General features: G+C 42.8%; 3 protein-coding genes across 17 annotated transcripts in view; 1 reads left to right on the top strand and 2 right to left on the bottom strand.

The window, feature by feature from the left end:
• The first annotated feature begins 64 nt into the window (after positions 1–64).
• LOC128415729 (transmembrane protein 205-like) lies at positions 65–4493 on the top strand. Of its 6 annotated transcripts, none has more exons than XM_053392353.1 (5): positions 65–162; positions 1213–1273; positions 2472–2653; positions 3318–3481; positions 3973–4493. In XM_053392353.1, exons 3-5 carry the CDS (start codon positions 2554–2556, stop codon positions 4270–4272), a joined length of 564 nt encoding a protein of 187 aa, XP_053248328.1. In that variant the 5' UTR covers positions 65–162; positions 1213–1273; positions 2472–2553; the 3' UTR covers positions 4273–4493. The 6 variants fall into 6 exon arrangements, with proteins under 6 accessions (XP_053248328.1, XP_053248326.1, XP_053248329.1 ...); XM_053392351.1 differs by having other exon boundaries at positions 144–231; XM_053392352.1 differs by lacking the exon at positions 65–162 and adding an exon at positions 312–787.
• A 787-nt stretch (positions 4494–5280) lies between these two features.
• Positions 5281–14049, bottom strand: TTC4 (tetratricopeptide repeat domain 4). Its single transcript, XM_053392348.1, has 10 exons — positions 13860–14049; positions 12231–12348; positions 11421–11576; positions 10612–10689; positions 9602–9726; positions 9413–9499; positions 9095–9309; positions 8377–8458; positions 7418–7500; positions 5281–6478 (listed from the first exon to the last, which is right to left on the bottom strand). The coding sequence occupies exons 1-10, from the start codon at positions 13968–13970 to the stop codon at positions 6376–6378; spliced, it is 1158 nt and encodes a 385-aa protein (XP_053248323.1). The 5' UTR covers positions 13971–14049; the 3' UTR covers positions 5281–6375.
• A 744-nt stretch (positions 14050–14793) lies between these two features.
• MROH7 (maestro heat like repeat family member 7) overlaps positions 14794–19331 on the bottom strand; it is a 28701-nt gene continuing 24163 nt past the window's right edge. For 8 of the 10 annotated variants that reach the window (XM_053392331.1, XM_053392335.1, XM_053392336.1 and 5 more), the window contains 4 exons: positions 18467–18589; positions 17196–17298; positions 16483–16545; positions 14794–15214 (listed from right to left, as the gene is read on the bottom strand). In XM_053392331.1, coding sequence (XP_053248306.1) covers positions 14970–15214; positions 16483–16545; positions 17196–17298; positions 18467–18589 — 534 coding nt within the window. In that variant the 3' untranslated portion in view covers positions 14794–14969. Of the gene's footprint in view, positions 15215–16482; positions 16546–17195; positions 17306–18466; positions 18590–19331 lie in introns of those variants that run through there. The other 2 variants (XM_053392339.1, XM_053392341.1) reach the window with 2 other exon arrangements.

Here is a 19331-nt window from a genome sequence, read left to right as displayed (position 1 = left end):
TCAGCAAAGGAGCAGCTGTAAAAGCCTCGGTGATGATGGGGGCTCAGGAAAAATAAACTAGGGCAAAGGCGACGTCTCTCCAGAGGCCGAGACTCCCACCCACCGCTGGCCCCGCCTCGGAGTGGGAAAAGGAGAACTGGGGAGAGCCGTCGGAAGAACGAGGTGGGCAACCCCTAACTCAGAAGGGAGTCGGGTAAGGGGGGTTCGCCTCCACCCAGGCGGGCTAAGGAGGTAGGTGGGGGAATAGGAGGATCTGGGGTGATCTTTGCAAGCCCCGCGCCGACCAGTCCTGCGCCCCCCCCCCTCTTGGCTGAGCAGCCCAATAGTGTGGCCTGGCCAAAAGACCCCGCCTAATCAACTGCCTGCCACGAGGGGGCCGCTCCCCTCTCGGATTGGTACCCGTTTTCCCACGATTGTTGGGGTACGGGCTGAAGTTTCCTCCAGTCGTAGATAAAAGAGCACTTGCGAAACAGAAAAGTCCCCCTGTGCAAACTTGCACATCGCGACACGCCCCCCTCCGCTTGCCTTTCTGGCTCCTTTTTAGAACTAGCACGAGGATTTCCCTATCGCCCAGTCCAGTCTGTCTCTGCATTCCTGCCGCAAGGGGGACCTTCCTTCCCAGTTCCGGGATGTAGTTCCGTCTGTTTGCACAGCAAAATGCTTTCTATGCAATTATCTGGCCGCGCTTGGGGACCGTTTGATGTGGGATGTGTGGTAGTGGATCCGCTGCTTTTGAGTGTTGTGCTTGGTTCTTGATGTATCCTTTCCGACCCTGCTTATTTTGATGGTAAAGATGCCATTCTTGTTTTGGGATCTGATCCGGCAGCCTTGCTAGTGTTTGTGTTTCTGAGATTCTAGCATTGGGCGGCGGGGAGTCTGAGTGACACACTGAAAAACGCACCAGTGCAACATTATTCATCGGTGGTAAGGAAAGTTTTGTTTTGAAGTTAATATTTCAACTTGCTAGTCGCTGAAAACCCGTTTGAAATGTCTTTGGCCACCTACTCGGCTGCAGCACCTGCTATTCTTTCAGACTGAAGGGACGTGACAGCACCGCTATACTAAGAGGATCAAGAGTGCAATTTATAATCGTGGGATTCCTTTATGCAGAGTTCTTGCTCATGTACTCCTAATTGCAATTTATCTGAGAATCCCTTGGGGAATACAGTATTTGTCTTTTACTAGCCTCCAAGTTTCCCTTTTGTGTTGCAGGTTGAAGGGATGAGGAAGACAAGCTTACGTGTTTCTCTGAAAGTAAACTGCCCATCTTGAGGTACTTAGAAGTTTAAGGAGTGGAAAAAAACCTGTTACTCTCCTAGTTTGCTCTTCCTATATTATATGCAGTATTCTGTTCAAATCAGGAAAAACATTTTACTGCTTGGAATAAAACCATGTAAAACCATTTCAAATAAATTCAGGTATGGACTCTTCTGTTATAGCAAGTGGCTTTGATGAGCAGCCATCAGTCGGGATCTACATTTGTAGTCGATTCTCCACCTGGGGGTCTGTAACGGCAAGTGTATTTTTTGTAGGTGGTTGGAGGATGTCCGGGTGGGATGGCTGAGGGACCTGCTACAGACAATTACTAAATAATTTTTTTCATTCCTGCTTGTGGGTTTCTAGATACTAATAATGTAGGAGTTTGAGTTTCTACTAGCCCACACCATTCTAATGGTTTTGGCCCATACCAAAATTTACATTATGCCCTTTGCATCCACTTTGTTACAGCACTCTGGACATTTAAAGAATTTCTCCATAATAATTGATGTGCCCCTCACATGGCTACCACCATACATGGAACATTTCCTCTAGGAGGGTTTCCCAAACTTGGGTCTCCAGCCGTTGTGGGACTACAACATAAATTTGTGACATTGGAAGTGGCCCTAATTTTTGGTAGGCTGGAATAATTGCTTTGAGCTAAATCCAGACCTACTTTACCCAGCCTAAGCATTGACTGGGGTCAGAATTTACCTGAAGTAACAGAGAAGCTTCCCTCCACTGTAATTTGAAGGCCATGGAATAAATGCTGGAAAAAATGAATAAATAAGAAGTCTGTGTTCCAAGCCCTTAAGAATGCAACCCACATCCCTCTGTAATCACTGGTTAAATGCTCATTGGCATTAATGGTCCCAGATGTTGCCCAAAGCCTTTAAAACCTGCACCTGGCTTTATGGTGGCATATGGTGTGCTGACCTGGCCATCTTTTTATCAGTCTAGTCAAAAGGGGAGGCTAGGAGTGCCACTGTTCACAGATGTCTCAGAATAGCTTTCTCTTGGGAGCACTGGGTGAGAATTTTGTTAAGCACTATTAGCTGGTCCATTTAAATTCAACTCCTTCACAGCAGCAATACAAAACATATACCCCAAAGAAATGTGGTGTGAGAGAACACGTGACAATTACACTTTAATTTTGAGGGGACAGGACATTTCTGACTACTTTGAAGCTAAAGTAACTTTCTTTTGCCTCTCAGTGTGTCTGAACAGGTAAAACGAGTGTCTCCCAAGTTGAAGTTTGGCCAAGGGAGTTGCAAGCGACTATCTTCTTGAAGTACCATGTCCACAGATGCTGATCCCTCAACCTTAGTGAAAGTGCTCCACTTGGTTTTCCTTTCAACTTTCTGGGGAATGCAGATTTGGGTGACTTTTATAGCCAGTAGGTTGGGACCGTTCCACAGCCCCCCTCTTTGCACATAGATGCTTAAAGGCCAAATTAATCACAGTTAATTTATTTAGGGAGGGATTCAACATGTGGAGAGATGGGAGTGCTCTGCACTGGCATATGCAGTGAATTCAGAAAGGGGAAAAGGGCTACTTTAGCTTGGCAGTAAGATGTAGGCTGGGCAAATAGGGATAACACTGGTTGGCAAAAAGATTTACTTTCTGGATTGGTGAGTCTATATTCCTAGACACCAAGCAGCTGAATGATAATGATGTTGATGTGAAGGTAAAACCACCAAGTGTGGAAAATCCTAATAAACAATGGAAATAAGCATAGCTGTCAACTTTCAGATTTGAAAATAAGGGATCAGCAGCCTCACCTGTCCCGGGGACAGTCTACAGGATATCTAACAATCCGGGATAGCAGCGGGAAGCAGCAGGAAACAGCGCTGAAATAAGGGAATTTCCCGCAAAAAAAGGGAAGGTTGACAGCTATGGAAATAAGCCATTCTGAAGCTAGAAGAGATTATCTAAAACTGTATACGTCTGTTAATTTTGCATCCAATGGTTTTTTAAAAATAGCTATTCATTATTATTTTTAGCATTTGTAGCATTTAAATAACCTTGTTCCTTTGTGTTCGCCCCACTTGTTCTTGCAGGTTTTGTGATGGGCAACAATCTCTCACAACATACATTCGGATTCATTCAGAGTTGCCTCTTCCCTTATTACTTCCACATTGGCTCAGCTTGTGCTTTCATCAACCTGACCATATTTGCCATGTGTCACCCCAGCGAACTCCTCAATGAGGAAGAAACCATGCAGGTAGTGGGCTCCCTCTTTTAAATATCACGTGCATCCGTTAGTCCACCATTCTGCTTTGTTATATGGCCTCGCTTGTGATGGCATGCCTGCCTTAGGAAGAAGTGGTTGGACCGAGAAGCCACCAACGCTTACTAGCAGGGCACTCCTTGTGTTTCCTGTAACTACCACCACGGCTGGTAGGAGGTAGTATTAGTAGGTGGAGGGGCAGAGCATCAAAGGGGCACAGTTTGGTGACCTGGCACAGGAATGGAACATCTTGCACCGAAAAATACCCTATTAATCCTAATTTGAAAATGCAATGGCAGGGCCAACCCACAGGTTTATTTTAAGGATGATATGCACTGCTGGGGCCACAGGAGCCTGCCTAGGTACCAGCCATGAATCTAAATATTATTCCTGCAAAGCGATTGCAGCTACATGTGATATGAAAACCCCCACATACTAGCTGATGCTACCAGACAATGAATAGTATAACTATCTTTCCTTTCCAGATTACAGTCTTCTTCATTTGTGTCATAGTTGCTGCTCTAAACGCTCAGTGGTTTGGGCAAGTGACTTCAGATATTATGGCCGAAATGCACCTGATTGAGCAAAGCTATGGCTTGGGAGAGGATGCTGGGTGGTTCCCGCATAAGTCCTTTATGCGGCTGCGTCAACTGGATTCTCATTACAGGGAGCTGACAAGCAGACTGAGCATCTATCATGGTTTCTCTTCCCTCTGCAACCTGTGCTGCATCGCATGCAATGGCTTGAGCCTCTACTATATGGCTGCTCACCTTTCAACATTATAAGCAAATGGGTAAATAACTTGCATGGGCATGATTGTGAAAAGATGGACTGCAAATGGCAGAAGCCAGGGCCTGGGTTGCTGTAGAGTGCTCCTCCAAGCAGGATTCACAGGTGCTTGGATCACCCTGTTCTGAGTACAGCATGCTATAAATTATCTAGCCATCATTGAGTTGGCAGCCCATGCACTAATCAACCTTTCATAGAACACTGGACTCCTTGTTGATCAATGCAGTTAGATTTTGTTTTATTACCGCATCTGTTGTTGCTCTTTGGAACGTAAGGCTTTAATATAATCCATGGTAGAATTAAAAACCTTTTGGCTGGGAAGAGCATTTTACCTTTTCAAAAGTTGGTATCAAATATATTTGATATCAGAAGAGATTTTCCCTGGACTGGACCAAGCACAGTTAGAAAGTCATAGGTGCCCTTAAGCTGATACCCATAACTAGCAAGGCTGCAGCCACCTTAAAAGGTTAACATCTGGTCCTTTAGAAGACTAAGGGGAGCAGAGGGCACATGAAGTGACAAATCCTTTTTCATCTGTAGGCATCTGCTTACGAATTTTTCATTTTCAAAAAGAAACCTGTTACTTGCATCAAGTATTTTGGTGGCATTTAAATTGTCTCATAACTGCAGTAATGAATTTGTTTCTCGGCCGAAAGTGCTCCTGTTCTTTATTTGCTATACAACAGAGGTCTAGTTTCAAAAGTCAAGCAGCCGTTTGGTACCTCCTTTTCCCTGGAGACAAGCACTAGCCAGAGTTGTTCAGATAGAACTTGCCCTTCTATATAGGTTGAACTCAGGAGTAAGTTGCTGTACAGCACATTCCTTGCCTTATGTCTTATGCATTTACTGGATCTTCCCACCTCCATGAAAAGTGATGTGAGTTCCAAGTTCAGAAAGCACATGCATGAGAGCACTTCAAAAACAATTAAGCTGTATACAGAGGGATGCCATAGATAGACTCAGTGTGAAGGCGCATCCTTGAGATACTGTACTCTAGAAACAAGTCATTTTATGTTTTTTTTTTACTTGTTGTACATTAGCAGCATGGAGAAGGGCACTACTGTGGCCACAACTTTAGCAATTGGGTAGGCATAAGAAATGTACCTCCGGAAATTAAAACCATAATTTAGAACCTATAAAATGTGCCCAGCTCCTTTTAAAACCTATTTTGGATAGGTTAATGCGATCTTGTCACAGCAAAAAGCCAGCAAAATTGTAAAGCTCTCAACAATGGGATTCCACATTCCTTTGCTGAAGTGCACAAGACAGTAGTGAATAAATCGCAGCTGTGGTTTAATCTCTGTGCCTATTGAGCAGGCGAACGCTCTGAATGAATCTATTGGAAAAGTAACAACAGGTGGCAGGCATTTAGGGGTCCCCCTCCATATTCTAAATATTCCAAAAACAGAAGTGTTAGCTGTGCTTGCATAGCATTGGATGCAAGCATGCTCCCTGACCCCTAGATACACTTATTTTATGGCACTTAAATCTGTAAAGTTATACTGTGTTGCCCCAAGCTGCAAGTAGAAGCCCCATTGAGATTAACACGGTTTATGGCAAATTGGATACTTCAAGAAATAATCAGATATTCGGGGGGTGGGGGTGGGATCTATTTCTCTCAAGCAAAACTCAGTGTATTAAATATCTAGGTGAATAACGTAACAGGAGCCCTGCTGGATCAGGTGAAAAAGAGGCCCATATAATCCAGCAAGTTGTACTCACAGTGCCCAAGCAGATACGTGCGAAGTGCCTGCATGCAGGACCCAAGTGCCACAGCATTCTCCCCACCTGTGATACTCCGCAACTGGTATTCAGAGACATACTGCCTTTGACAGTGGAGAGTGAGGTTTTCTACTTGATGTATGCCCCGTTTTGTTCTATTCCTTTACTTTTAAGGAAATGTGAACGATGCTTATTCACCCCAATTAAATAGAAGTGCAGATGCAGTTTCTGTGGCTAGGTTTAGGAAATCTGCCATCTCGATGGTTGCAGAAGAAGATACATGTGTACGAAATGTTCCATCTTTCAGTTTATAAATCTAAAGAGGCCTTGTTCCATTATGTGTTGTAGTCCACCCCCACTCTCCTCAAAATGTTCATTCACTTTAGCCAGTGGACCTTCTTCCCAAAGAAGTAGTTTTTAGAAAAAGGTGCAAGTTTCACCAAAACCAAAAAGGTAGGAGTCCCAGCTTTTATGAAGTACCTGCAAAAACAATTAGAAAGTCAACCTCCAGTCTTGGCTCACAACATTCTAAGATAACCTTATATGCTTGTGTTTGTGCATGCATGTTTGCTTATACTACCGTCCCATTTCCCCACCCCATTCCACACTGAAAGATACTGGAATAACTTGATAGGTTAGATTCTCACCTGCTCTACAAATCTGGAAGAAGATAGGACAGAAACATAATATGGGTGGGATTCACCTAACAAGCCCAGTCAGCAGAAGCTCTTATGCCCAGAAATTGGCTCTGGGCAGGGGTCAGGAGAACCTGCAGAATAGCGCTCAGTGGAGAGAAAGGTAGGCTTCATTCTGTCTGGCAAGCTGAAATGTTTGCACAGAGGGAATGCTCACTACAGCACAATGCTCAAGTCCATCCCCTGCTTTGACTGTTGGAATAATCTAATAGGCTAGGTTGGTAAGAAGAGATGTCCCCACTGCGAAGATCCATGACATTCTAAAAGTTCAAGCAGGCACAACTGCAGCAAATTACCCTTTCTTTAGAAGCTGATCACCTAACCTTTTGCTGCAAGGCAGTCTAAAAATTCAGCCACCTTTCAATGCAATGGCTATGCATTGTTATTTCTGTAAGTAACTGTCACGTCTAGCTGGTGCCACCAAGAGAAAACTGAGGCAGCCCTGTAGTGAAATGGATGAATAAGCTTCAGCTGAAGCTGACACCTCTAATCTGAAGTGACAACATATGGGCAGTTTTGTTGGCTGTTGATATCTAAGACTACTGTATCCTTAACAGCAGAATCTGCTGACGAACAATTATGTCTCTGTCAGATTACTGTTAGACAAAAAAAACCCTTCTTGATTTTTTGAAGCAAGTAGATGGATCCTGTTGATTCAACATTACACACGTGTCATTTTGACAATAAAGATGAGTAACATGCAGTCCCCAGCTCAGAATCTCACCTTTGGTGCTGCAGCGCCTGTAGCAATGTGGTTTCTGTGTCTATCTGGTATATCTCTCCTTTTTCTTCATCCTCAAAATACAGCTGTGCAATTTAATATGAGAGACAAATCGACTAAATATGTGAACAAGGACAAGCAACATTACCTGTAAGGCTTAGTACGATATTTATGCAGGTCAGCAGGGCATCCGTAATACTAACAACCAACTACTCATGTGATGGAAAACCCTTTTTATTGCTTCCGTTTGAGACTGCAGTTTATTAGGGCAAGTTCTGGGAGTCCAGAACTGTGGTAGTTTAGGGGTTGTTTTTTACCGGATTTAATTTTATTTCTATTTATTGCTTGCCATTGGAAGAGCTAAATAAATGAATTTTTATTCAAGCCTACAAATCTAAGTACTTAATGGAAGTTTTAAAACAATTTTGCAGTTGTTTATGGATAACACAACCCTCTGATTTGAGATTATTCTCTGCCTGTCTGACCTATCTGTGGCTATATCAGGGTTGGGGAGTTTGGCCCTCCAGATGTTTTTGGACTGCAAATCCCATTAACCCCAGCATAGCCAATGATCAATGAAGATGGTAATTTTAGACCCAACAGCATTTGAAGAGGCATAAGTTTCCCATTCTTCGCCTGGGATGCAGGTAGAGGCTGACTCAGGCTCTGTTAAACTCCATGATGAAGCTGTTGCTTAGTATACTGTTGTGTGAAGGCAAAAAGTGTGGTTGCTCTCTCAATCTTTGCTGGAAGGCTCCTTTTTACTCCCTCTAACCTCAGTCTTTCTGTCCCCTCTCTCTCCACCTCTGCTAGAGCCCATTGCTCCCCTCCCGCCCCTCCTTAGGGTACAAAAGGTCTAGACTCCAGGCATCCCACATGGGGCTACACTGCTCAGGGTTATATATATTAGAATATCCATTTTAAGAAAGGACGAATAAATGCCAAAAGGCGTTGTATCTTACCTCCAGTTCACTAGGAATATATTTCTTTTCTACATCCCAGGGAGGTAGTTCTTCAAACATGACCACTAAGTGGTCAATAAATCTGAAACACAAGATGCATCATGTTACTCTCAAAGCCATTAAGTTCAGCTTCAGCAACTACTAGAGTTGAATTCAAGTAGATACTGTACACTGACGCCTTTGGAATTCAAAGCAATGTAGCTTCATTAAAGGCTGCTAACCAACGCAGTATTTTTTTAAATTAAATTCTTCAATGCTTTTTTCAAAATAGGCATGCTCAGGAAGATCATAAATCTATTCTCTTATTTAAGGTTAATCCAAAAATAACTACTTTCTCACAGCACTGCTCAGAGTCTCTAAAATAGCTCACAACCACCACTTCATATAAACATGCTCTAAGACTCCAAAAGTTTTGGACCACAACTTCCATCATCCCTGTCCATTGCCCATGCTGGCTGGGGCTGAAATGAGTTGTAGCCCAAAACATTTGATGGAAGGCATCAGGCCGGGGAAGACTTGTTCAGACATTACTGAGATTAGCAGATGAGGCTGGCAGGCATGCTCCCACTCCTACTCTTCACATTCAGAACATCTCAATGGTCTTACCAAAGTACTGGAAAACACAGCAAATAAAATGTGTGAACTGAACCCACTGCCTCCTCCCTTCCATATTATGTTCATTTGGATTTATATAAATTCAGCTTTAAAAAACAACCACCTTGATTCTTCATGAAAAGAGGAGATGAAGTCAGTTTGCCCATGCTCGGGATACAGGAACAGCACAGGCCAGGTTAGGCTGCCATTCTCATCTAAACAGACTTTGGCACCGATATCATTTTCTGAGCCAAGTCCATCTAAAGACATCTCAGCCAGGTCTGCTGATATCGTTGTGTCTTCCTTAGAGGATGCTAGAGACAATTTGATGTTCCGATCCTGTATCGGAAGAGGAAAAAAAAAAAAAAATGAGGCAAGTATCCACATCTTTACACATCTGAAATTTCCAGGGGCAATTCTTCCCACCAAAAGAAAAAGTTACCTTGATAGCTTTGAGTAAGGCCTCCTTCCGAGACTGTTCCCTCTTCTCCTGCAATTTAGCTTTTCTGAAATCCCTCTCTTCAGTGCGCTGAAAGACAGACAAAGCTACATCGTAACTGTGGGGAGGAGATTGCTGTTCCACCAGTCTTAGTCTACTGTATAAACAGGTTTCCGTTTGCCCCCTTCTAACCTTTAGTCTATCAGCTTTAGCTCTTGTTTCCAGAAGTTTCTTTTCTTTTGGATCTATTCTCAATCCCTCCTCGCACCATGTTATGGCTTCAGAGAAGTGTTTAAGTTCCAAATGGCACAGTGCTCCTAGAAAAGCAAGTTTGTTTCACATATGTCCGCAGCAAACACAGATACACTCAACTAATTTTTAAAACATCAGTGTGGCAAACAGGGAGGTACACTTACGCTGGTCAATTTGTTTCTAGACTGAAGGCACTGAAGAGCCATAGAGGCCTGAATTCTAGGCTGACTTTTATTTATTTTCTTACATTTATGCCCTACTTTTCTTCCATCATATAACCTAGCATGAACCTACATTTATTAGTACGGTACTTTTAGAAGTATTTATAACCCACTCTTCACCGACTATTTTCAATCTCAGAGCAGGGAGCCACATAACAAAATAATAAAAACATGTCCAGTAAATAATAACAAATTTACAGCTAAACTACAATAAGGGCACCAATTGCAAAGATCTCCCACTCCTTTTCCAAAGTAGCAACATCACAAAAGAAGAAGAAGAAAAAAAGACAAGGGTGGCAATAAGCCTCAACTCTTGTTTCTTTCTTCTTCCTGGGCTGCTGGGAAGGATGCGGCAGGTGGATTTGTGAGCATCTCCCATCTCTCTCTTTACTAGCGAGCACAAACAGCATTCAGCATCCTCCCATGGTTCCCAGATGCTAACTAGACCAAGACCTGCTTTGCTTCATTGGAATGGTGGTCTCATGTGCCTTCAGACCACATGCTGCCCCTAACATACTGCAAATAACTTCGTTCCAAGGTTCCCATGCTTCTTCCTTCTCTCTATCTCAAGTAGACACAACCCTTTTAAGTTGCATTATGTTAATATTTCATGGCACTTTGAAAGTTTACTTTTCAAGAAGTTTACTTTTATTGCTGTTATACAGTGCCCCCACTTTCTTAATTACACGGAGGCCTTTATTAAAATGCAACTGTTGAACATTCTTTTACCTCTTGTAATTGCCTTGAGGTGAGTGGGTTTCAGTTTTCTTGCTGCAATAGCATCATTGAGAGCAGAGCGATAGTTACCTAAACAAAACATACCTCTGTAAAACCTGGGTCATTACATTGGATTTTTAAGGGAGGCTGGCAAATTGCTCCCTAAGAAACACTGGGCTACACTGAGGCAAGACACACAAGGTCTTCAAATATGACATTAATTTATACGGATAATGAAAAGAGGAGGCATTATAACAGATTCCAAAAGCTGCCCCTCTTTTTTTATAAATGTATTTGATAAATAATAATTTGATTTTGTTGCAAAAACTTCAACACAACCTATTACTTCTTGGCTTTCTTTTCAGACTCTGTATTTGAGGCTATTCATCCCTACTAAAAACCAACAGCACTCAATTCTTTTATTTATCCAGACTAGCTGCTCAAGAGACATCTCTGCTTGCACATACTGAGTCTTGGGACCTGGAATACATTGGATCAAATTATGTCTAACAAAAATTAAAGCACTGCAATGTGGACAGTGACAGCCAAACCAGATGCAATATTATGCATATTTGAGAGTAAGTCCTAATGAACTCAGTGGTCCCTATTTTCTTTGGGAGCTCCACATACACTGCTAAATTCACATCTAACAAGGATAAGGGTCTAAAATTTAGCATCCACAATACTATTTGTTTGTTTGTTTAAAAAAAATTCAAAAACAACTTTATGACTGCTGGAACATACAGGATAAAGTCCTACCTTTGATATTCTTCTGCTATATAGAATTTGAACTAGGCACAATTTTGAATGGAAAAAATTACCCAAATAAAACTGCGCTGCAGCTCTGTTTGTATGAAGAACAGTATTCAATTCTGGGTCATTGCACTTCTTTTTCAGTCCTTCTGAATAGGATATCACAGCCTTCTTATAATTCTTTTCCTTGAAATAATCATTGCCCTCATTTTTATAGGCCTGGGCTTGAAAAACACCAATAAAGATAAACATTGCAATGTTAGAAAAGCAATAATAAGCACTCCTTTAAAAGTCAAGTTATCTATAACACATAAAGCACAGATCTTATGCTTCCCAGAAAACTCAGGCTAATCAGCCTGCTATACTATGGTTTTTTTCTTTTACACCAAAGGGGGTCAAGGATATTTCTGCAGCTATTAAAGTTTTTAATGCTATGATAACCTCTCATTTTTTATGGAGCTGCGTGTGCCGGCCAAGTTAAATTTCTACAAGTCCTATGAGCCCCAATATGTATTTTTTGAAATGGGACGGTGCCCTTTCAAGATAAACACTTGGTTGTTAACCTTAAAGCTCTGGCTTAAAATCTTTATTTTCAAAATGGGAATACTGTAGGGCCGTCAGCTCATTTATCTGTGGACACCTATTGCAGCATTTGGACAAAGGTTATGACAGAGGCCGTATTTGACTGTCACCCTTTCTCCTTCAAATGGGACACAACAGAGCACCCGCCTTGGTAAGACAAAGCTGGGATGTCTCTTTTCAAGACATTGAACTGATTGAAACGAAACAATTATGCCCTTTGATTCCTAGAGAAAGTGTTGCGAGAACAATGTAAATTTCATCAGCTGATACATTTACAGTATGTAAGTGGAGACTACCTTCAGTTGTATGGTCCTCATCAAAAATAATAGACTGAAGACAAGCAAGGTCAGGATTCTGCTTAGGATCTATTTCAGCAGGAGCTTTCCTCATGAACATTGGGATCTGGTCAAATTCCTGTCAACAAATGCAGGCAGCCCAAGTTACCAAGGATAGAAGAAAAGGGTTCAAAATAGCCACATGTCTTTGGAAATAAGAGCCTTTATTCGAGATACTTAACAGAAGAACTTGCATTTTCCCCCTCCCATACATTGAATTTTGTCCCTGGGTATTTCTAAAGAATTCACTTAATTCATAGTTCTTGGCTTTCTAGGTAAGTAATTTCAGACTTAGCATCAGCCCTTGCTAAACCTTCAAACCCACCATTTTCCTGTTACAAAAACACAAAACCAAACCAAAACCAACAGGAATGTAAGATATAGATCCTGTAATATCCGTCATTGAATTATATTAAATTTCTCTAATCTTTCAAGTCTATTCTTGTTTACCAAGAAAGACACATTGGCGAGGTTATCACATAATGCTAAACCATTGTTTATTAAACTACAGTTTATTAAACTGTATCATCAATAAACTAGTTAATAATAAACTAGTTTAATAAACAGTATAGAAAAATGTGACTAGAGAATTCATCATCTTATTCAACAACTAGCCCTCCCTCCAGATGTTGTTGGATTCCAATGCCCATCAGCCCCAGTCAGCATGGTCAAGGGACAGCAAAGAGGAGAGCACAGTCCAGCAAAGTCTGCAGAGTCACAAGTTCCCAAATTCAGGTTACAATTAAAAAAAAATTTTTTTTTGATACATTGACATGTATTGTGAACTTGCAACCCAATACGAAAATTTAAAATGCCACCTACTCTAATGTCACAACACACATTCCACCCCTTGGTTAGAAAGCCAACATCCACTGTACATGTTCTCTAAAACTGCTCTCTATATCCAGGTGTGGGAGATGACTGGTTATTAACACTGGAGGCAAGGCATTCTGCACAAGCTCTAGAGGCACTCTCATCTTTACTGCTGGTTCATATGCCTTGAAGTTGAAAGCAGGCTCCAGAACTGACCTCTGGCTCAATCATAATTTAGTAGAGCTAACCAGCAATGCTCACAACAAATAACCCTGTTAAGATCTGTACCATCAACCCTCGCCCTGCAGTGGTTAGGAGGAAGACTGGGAATTAGTGGTTTGCAGAAGGCTAGCCAGTGTTTACTTTATATCTTACCTTTCATCCAAGGAGCTCAAGACAGCGCGCACGATCCAACCCCCTTCCACATGTCATCCCAATGACAACAACAACAACCCTGCGAGGTCGTTTAGGCTGAGAGAGGCAGGGACCGGCTCAAAGCCACCCCAGCAAACTTCTCGGGCGAGTGGGAGATTTCGAACTCGGGTCCTATCCCGACATTCAAAACTACAGACCAATTCCCCCCAAAAGCTCACCCTCTGCCTACCTGTCAGGGCTGTTGGAGAGGACGGAAAGGGGGGGAGGGGACAAGAGGCCGGTGAAAAGTGGATAAAACTAAGAGGCTGGAGACTCTTCCCCAACTTGGCATCTCCCCAGGAGCCTGTGCAGTCGAGCGCGGCCATCGGGTCCTCCCTCGTCCCGCCGCCCGGAGAGACGCACCTGCTCCCAGTTGTCGGGGCTGAGGGCGCCCGCGTAGCGCTCGGGGCCGCGGAACCTGTCCAGGAAGGCATCCCAGCCCGCCTCGTGCTCTTCCTCCTTCTCCGCCATCATTTTGCGCTCCCCTTCCAGTCGCAGCCAGGCTCGCTCGCTCCGCCCTTCCGGAGGCGGCGGCTTTCCGCCCGTGCTGAGCCCGAAGCGGGAGGAGGCCGACGCTGCTTCCCTGGGCCAGCAAGGGGAACGCGGTGCTGAAGCGGGGCTTTTGCAAGCTCGCTCTATCACCGCCCCCCTTGTTTTAAATTATTTCGCTTGTGGGGGCGTCAGTTGTCTGGGGTTGTAGGCGGGAAAAGGCGAGCTGAGGGAAAACCAGGGGCGCCTGTCCATACTAATGCACATCCAGTGCCGGATTTACATATAAGCGGGTGGCGCTGTGGGATGCGGGTGGCGCTGTGGGTTAAACCACAGAGCCTAGGACCTGCCGATCAGAAGGTCGGCGTTTCAAATCCCCGCGACGGGGTGAGCACCCGTTGCTCGGTGCCTGCTCCTGCCAACCTAGCAGTTGGAAAGCACACAGTGCAAGTAGATAAATAGGTACCGCTCTGGCGGGAAGGTAAACGGCGTTTCCGTGCACTGCTCTGGTTTGCCAGAAGTGGCTTAGTCCTGCTGGCGACATGACCCAGAAGCTGTACGCCGGCTCCCTCGGCCAATAAAGCGAAAGGAGCGCCACAACCCCAGAGTCTTCCGCCACTGGACCTAATGGTCAGGGGTCCCTTTACCTAAGACGACTAAACAACAACATTGGTATTTAAAAGGGGCTTGCAGGAGTGTTGTATTACAAACTAATAAGTGACTAGGGCATGCATGCCTTGATCTTCATAGAAAAGCCTGTTATGATGTAACTATAGCAAACAAAAGTCCAGGAGGCTGGATTCTGTAGGGAATTGATGTTCTTTATTATCCAGGTAGCTGGTAAATTATCAATTCCTTTTATGGTCCTTTATAATGTTCTTGCTGAGGTTCAGTATAGGAAGAGTGATATTCACAGCCTTTTTGTTGTTGCTGCTGTTAGGAAGAGCTATACACCAAGATCCTTTCTCCTCTTCCAGTCCACTATTAATTTCCATTGGCCGATCTCCAGAGGTTTATAACAGCAAGAAGTCTGGAAGGGGTGTGGCGGATACTATTCAGGGCTCTGGAACTCCTTAGCGCATTTTCAGCAGCAGTGTCACCGGCCTCCGTCTTGCAGTTGCTTTCAAGCCTCTCCTTCTGACTGGAGAGAACAGAAGAAACGCGCTCATGGGCATGTGCTGCAGCTATGCACACAGAAGCATCTGGGTCGTGCATCAAACCTTCAAGAGCTGAAAATGAAAGGGACACATTAACACATAAGGGGACTCTGATCCAAATAAATGCTAAACCTTTCACATTAAACCTTCAGCTATTTAATGTCCATTGTGGTTGTTGTGGATATCTTTAAAAATAACTCCACAAATTTTATGACTTGGACATATTTAGTGAATTTGCTTATTCATCTCTTTCATTTTAGGGTGGATCGAAACAGAGAAAACCCCCCGCTATAAGTAAGTCAGAAATTAGATTGTTATAACAAAAGAAAAAAAAACCTCTATGGAAAATCACATTTTAAAATTTCCTGCTCTCTGGCGCCATCTGGTGTTGTGTATTTGTAGTGCATTCAAATCACTGTTTCTTTAGTAATATGCCTGAGTCCTGAGTTGCACATTATTATGATGGAGGTAATTATTAGGGACCAATGTAATAGAGAGATTGGATGTAGAGAGAAAAGGCACAAGTCCTGAAGGAAAAGAGCTTTACCTACAACTATTAGCTACCGAAACATTAGCCGTTATTTCTCTGCAACTGTGGGGACCAGAGGTTACATTTTAGGATGGAAAATATGACAGTCCCATAATACTGCAGTTTTCGGCAGACTTAATTTCCTGAATTGCAGCATAATTGTGTCCATATAATCATTATGTAAAACCATATCATAGAATCAGCCTTTTACAGCCTCTTTTTCTAAAACTGATACCATACAAAAAACAAGACGGTAAACTTACATATGTCTAATAGAGATTTGAAAAATACTTAAAGGTGTGTATATATTACCCCAAACACACTTTGATTTCTTCCCCTCTGTAAGTATCTTGCAGTTTGTGCAATTTTGAATGCAACTGGGAGAAAAAAGCAAAGCTGATTTTTCTGATTATATTGTGTGATTTTATGTATCCCATATGAAAGGATGTGCTCTACTTTAAGCACCACTTGTTGAATATTAAAGAAAAAATACATTGCTGCCTCAGGGTGGCCTCATAATGTTTTAAGGTGCTTTCAGTATTTTAATAGCAAGAATAATTGATGTGAGTTAATTCATAAATTATCGACCAATAAGTCTTTGAACTTTGCTTATATTCTGTCTTTTTTGTGTCTATATTATCTTTCACGATTTTGGTATTTTAATAAAAATGAAGGAAGAAAGAGGAAAATATACACTCTATACAAGTGTAACAGTGTCTGCATCTCATTGTCTCTCCTTTGTGTTCACTCTCTTCATTTAGTACCTAAAGACAAGACAGCAATAATCTTACAATTTCTCTATTTAACCTACCATGAATGATCATTTCCAAGTCTGTAGTTCCTGCCTTGCTGTCCATATGTTGTACTAGAAAACCTAAAGGCAACACACAAGGATTTAGTTGTCATTTAATTGGGTCAATGCCTGGTAGCAACACGTGTAACTAATTCTACTTGAAAACAAGCCCTTTGTTTCAATGAAATGTCTTAAGAAAGTGGGTTCAAAATTGTTATATGCTCAAGGACAAGGATGCAACTCTGTACTGGTTATCAGGGGAAGGGGGGCTGGATGTGCGTTCTGAAGCTAGCATTTGCTGAGTAGAAGCTTTCATCCAAACAGATGTCCACAAAGCAGGTTTATCAGCATCCTTTCAGCATAGCAGTGGCAAACCTTGCTCCCGAGCTGAATGAGGCTGTGCATTTGAACTGTGACAATGCCTCTTGCTTGTCTGGATAAAAGTGTGTGTGTGTTTTGTATAGAAATCTCTGGGTTTGATGTTGCAGGAATGTAGCCTACTGTACAAAGGTTAAGAGTCCTATCCCTTGTTCGATGCCCCCTTGGTTCTGGGCACACCCACTACTAGAAGGCTGCTTATAAGTGAATTTGGCCCTTGGGTTTAAATAAATTCCCTAAACTTGTTTTAGGGAATTTGCATGATTTTAATGAATGCTCTCCACAGTAAAACGAAGATCAAAAGGTCCTGGCAAGAGCTAATGCAAACAGTTGAACTTGTGTTTTTCATTTACCAAGGAACACGATGGAAGCCCTTTTTATCGGAAGAAGTTCACTCTGAGTGTAGTAAAGGTCCTGGTACAAGAATCTCTGGAGATTTGCCTCTTGCTTCTGCACCTGGAAACTCAAGAAATGCATAACTGGCTTCATTAAAAATAAAAATAAAGAGCTGGTGTGAGAGTTAGCAAAGAGCTACATAAATAAACATGCAACCATTATCGTCATCATCATATCTGATTTTTAAAAAAGTCTGTAGATGGACAAATATCAGCTTACTGTGAAGAATCAAATGAAGAAAGCTGTGCATAGCATTTCATAGTGATGAGCAGGAGGAGGGATTTCAGTGCTGCTGCTCAGCTCACGGCATGGCTTTTGTTCCTGCAACTGGCTGCACTAACAGAAGAGGAGGAGAGCATCTTTGAAAATCACCTCTTACATGGAAGCAACATTTGGATCAAAAGCCATTATGCGAGCTAAATGGCAGTGTTGAATTCCACCCCAGAATTCCAAAATGTCACAATTAGGGATGTCACTCAGCTCATAATCTTTCAAAAAGATTATCACCCCACTTTGCCCTTAATCTAATCTAGGTAAAGGTAAAGGGATCCCAGACCATTAGGTCCAGTCGTGACTGACTCTGGGGTTGCAGCGCTCATCTCGCTTTATTGGCCGAGGGAGCCAGCTTACAGCTTCCGGGTCATGTGGCCAGCATGACTAAGCCGCTTCTGGTGAACCAGAGCAGCGCACGGAAACGCCGTTTACCTTTCCACCAGAGTGGTACCTATTTATCTACTTGCACTTTGACGTGCTTTTGAACTGCTAGGTTCGCAGGAGCAGGGATCAAGCAATGGGAGCTCACCCCGTCGCGGGGATTCAAACCGCCGACCTTCTGATCGGCAAGTCCTAGGCTCTGTGGTTTAACCCACAGCGCCACCCGCGTCCCAGTAATCTAATCTAGACATTTATAAAAAACAAATAAATGCAAAAAAATGTGGCTGTTGGGTTTTTTTGTTTTAATTCCTTCAAGGTCATTATCCTTGCCACAATCAAGCTTGTGTTCTGCCTCTCTTCCTGTCCTTGTCTCTAGACTCCTTTGTACCAGCAAAGAACTTTTAGTGAAGCACTGGGAAGGGTTTATATTCAGTGGTAGAGCACATATCTTCCATGCAAAACACCCTGGGGACAACCCCTGTCATCTGCAGATAGGGCTGGGGAAGACTCTGACAACCTGGAGAACGGATGCTGTTTAATGTAAAGCAATAGTCAGAACTTGTAGACAACATACAAGGTACTGGCAGGTTTCATCCAGAACTTCTTCATGCTCAGGCCAAGCTTTCCTGCTGACAACCTGCTTTGGTAGTTTCCATCCCAGGAACTGAAAGGATTCATTTAAGGCATAACTACATTCCTGCAAGATATGGAGATGATATATCATTTTTTTTACACCATTCAGAAAACAAAACGCCCAACTACTGAATAGTCTTTAGGAAGGACACACCTTCTGGTATTTGCTCATCAACGGACAGGAAATGTGCATGTTGAGGTTTAGTATATTTACACTCAAGGAAGCATGAAAACACTGTATGGGAAATGCATCCAGAAGACAAAATGTATTGAGGAGTTAGTGATCTGACACAGAGCCCTTCCTGCCTCTGTTCCTTCCCCCTCCCTCACTCTTGTTAAGTTTTTTGAAGGTGTGAGAACAGTCTTAGATGTCCTGAGAACATTGGGAGGAGGTGAAGCCCACGCCCCACAGCTGCCTCCTCAGTTGTGAAGGATAATGATGGGTACCTTCTTCGATGTTGGACATTCTTTTGAGAAAGTGAGGCATTGGGGGGGGGGCTATCTATAAAATTGGACGGTTCGGGCAGAGTTTCTTTGAAGCTCATGCACAGACTGATTGGCTGAAGAGCCATGCAAACTGAAGCTACCTGGGTGAGTCGCTTCACAGCTTCTTGAGGGCTTCTAAGTGGCAAACTGAAGTGCTTGCTTGGTATGTACACATTGCTTGCCGTTTTAGAATAAAATCTTTAATCTTCTCACTCACTTGTGTAGTTTGTATTGCTTCTGAATCTCATTTGAAAAGAACCACCTTGCCTTTTGCAAGACAAGCACTCAGATGGGAGCTAGAAAAGGCTAGAATAGAGAAC

Source organism: Podarcis raffonei, chromosome 6 (assembly GCF_027172205.1).
Source record: "Podarcis raffonei isolate rPodRaf1 chromosome 6, rPodRaf1.pri, whole genome shotgun sequence".
NCBI classification, from domain to species: domain Eukaryota; kingdom Metazoa; phylum Chordata; class Lepidosauria; order Squamata; family Lacertidae; genus Podarcis; species Podarcis raffonei.
The sequence above is the reverse complement of the archived record's forward strand: the minus strand, read 5'-3'. Positions and strand labels throughout refer to the sequence as shown.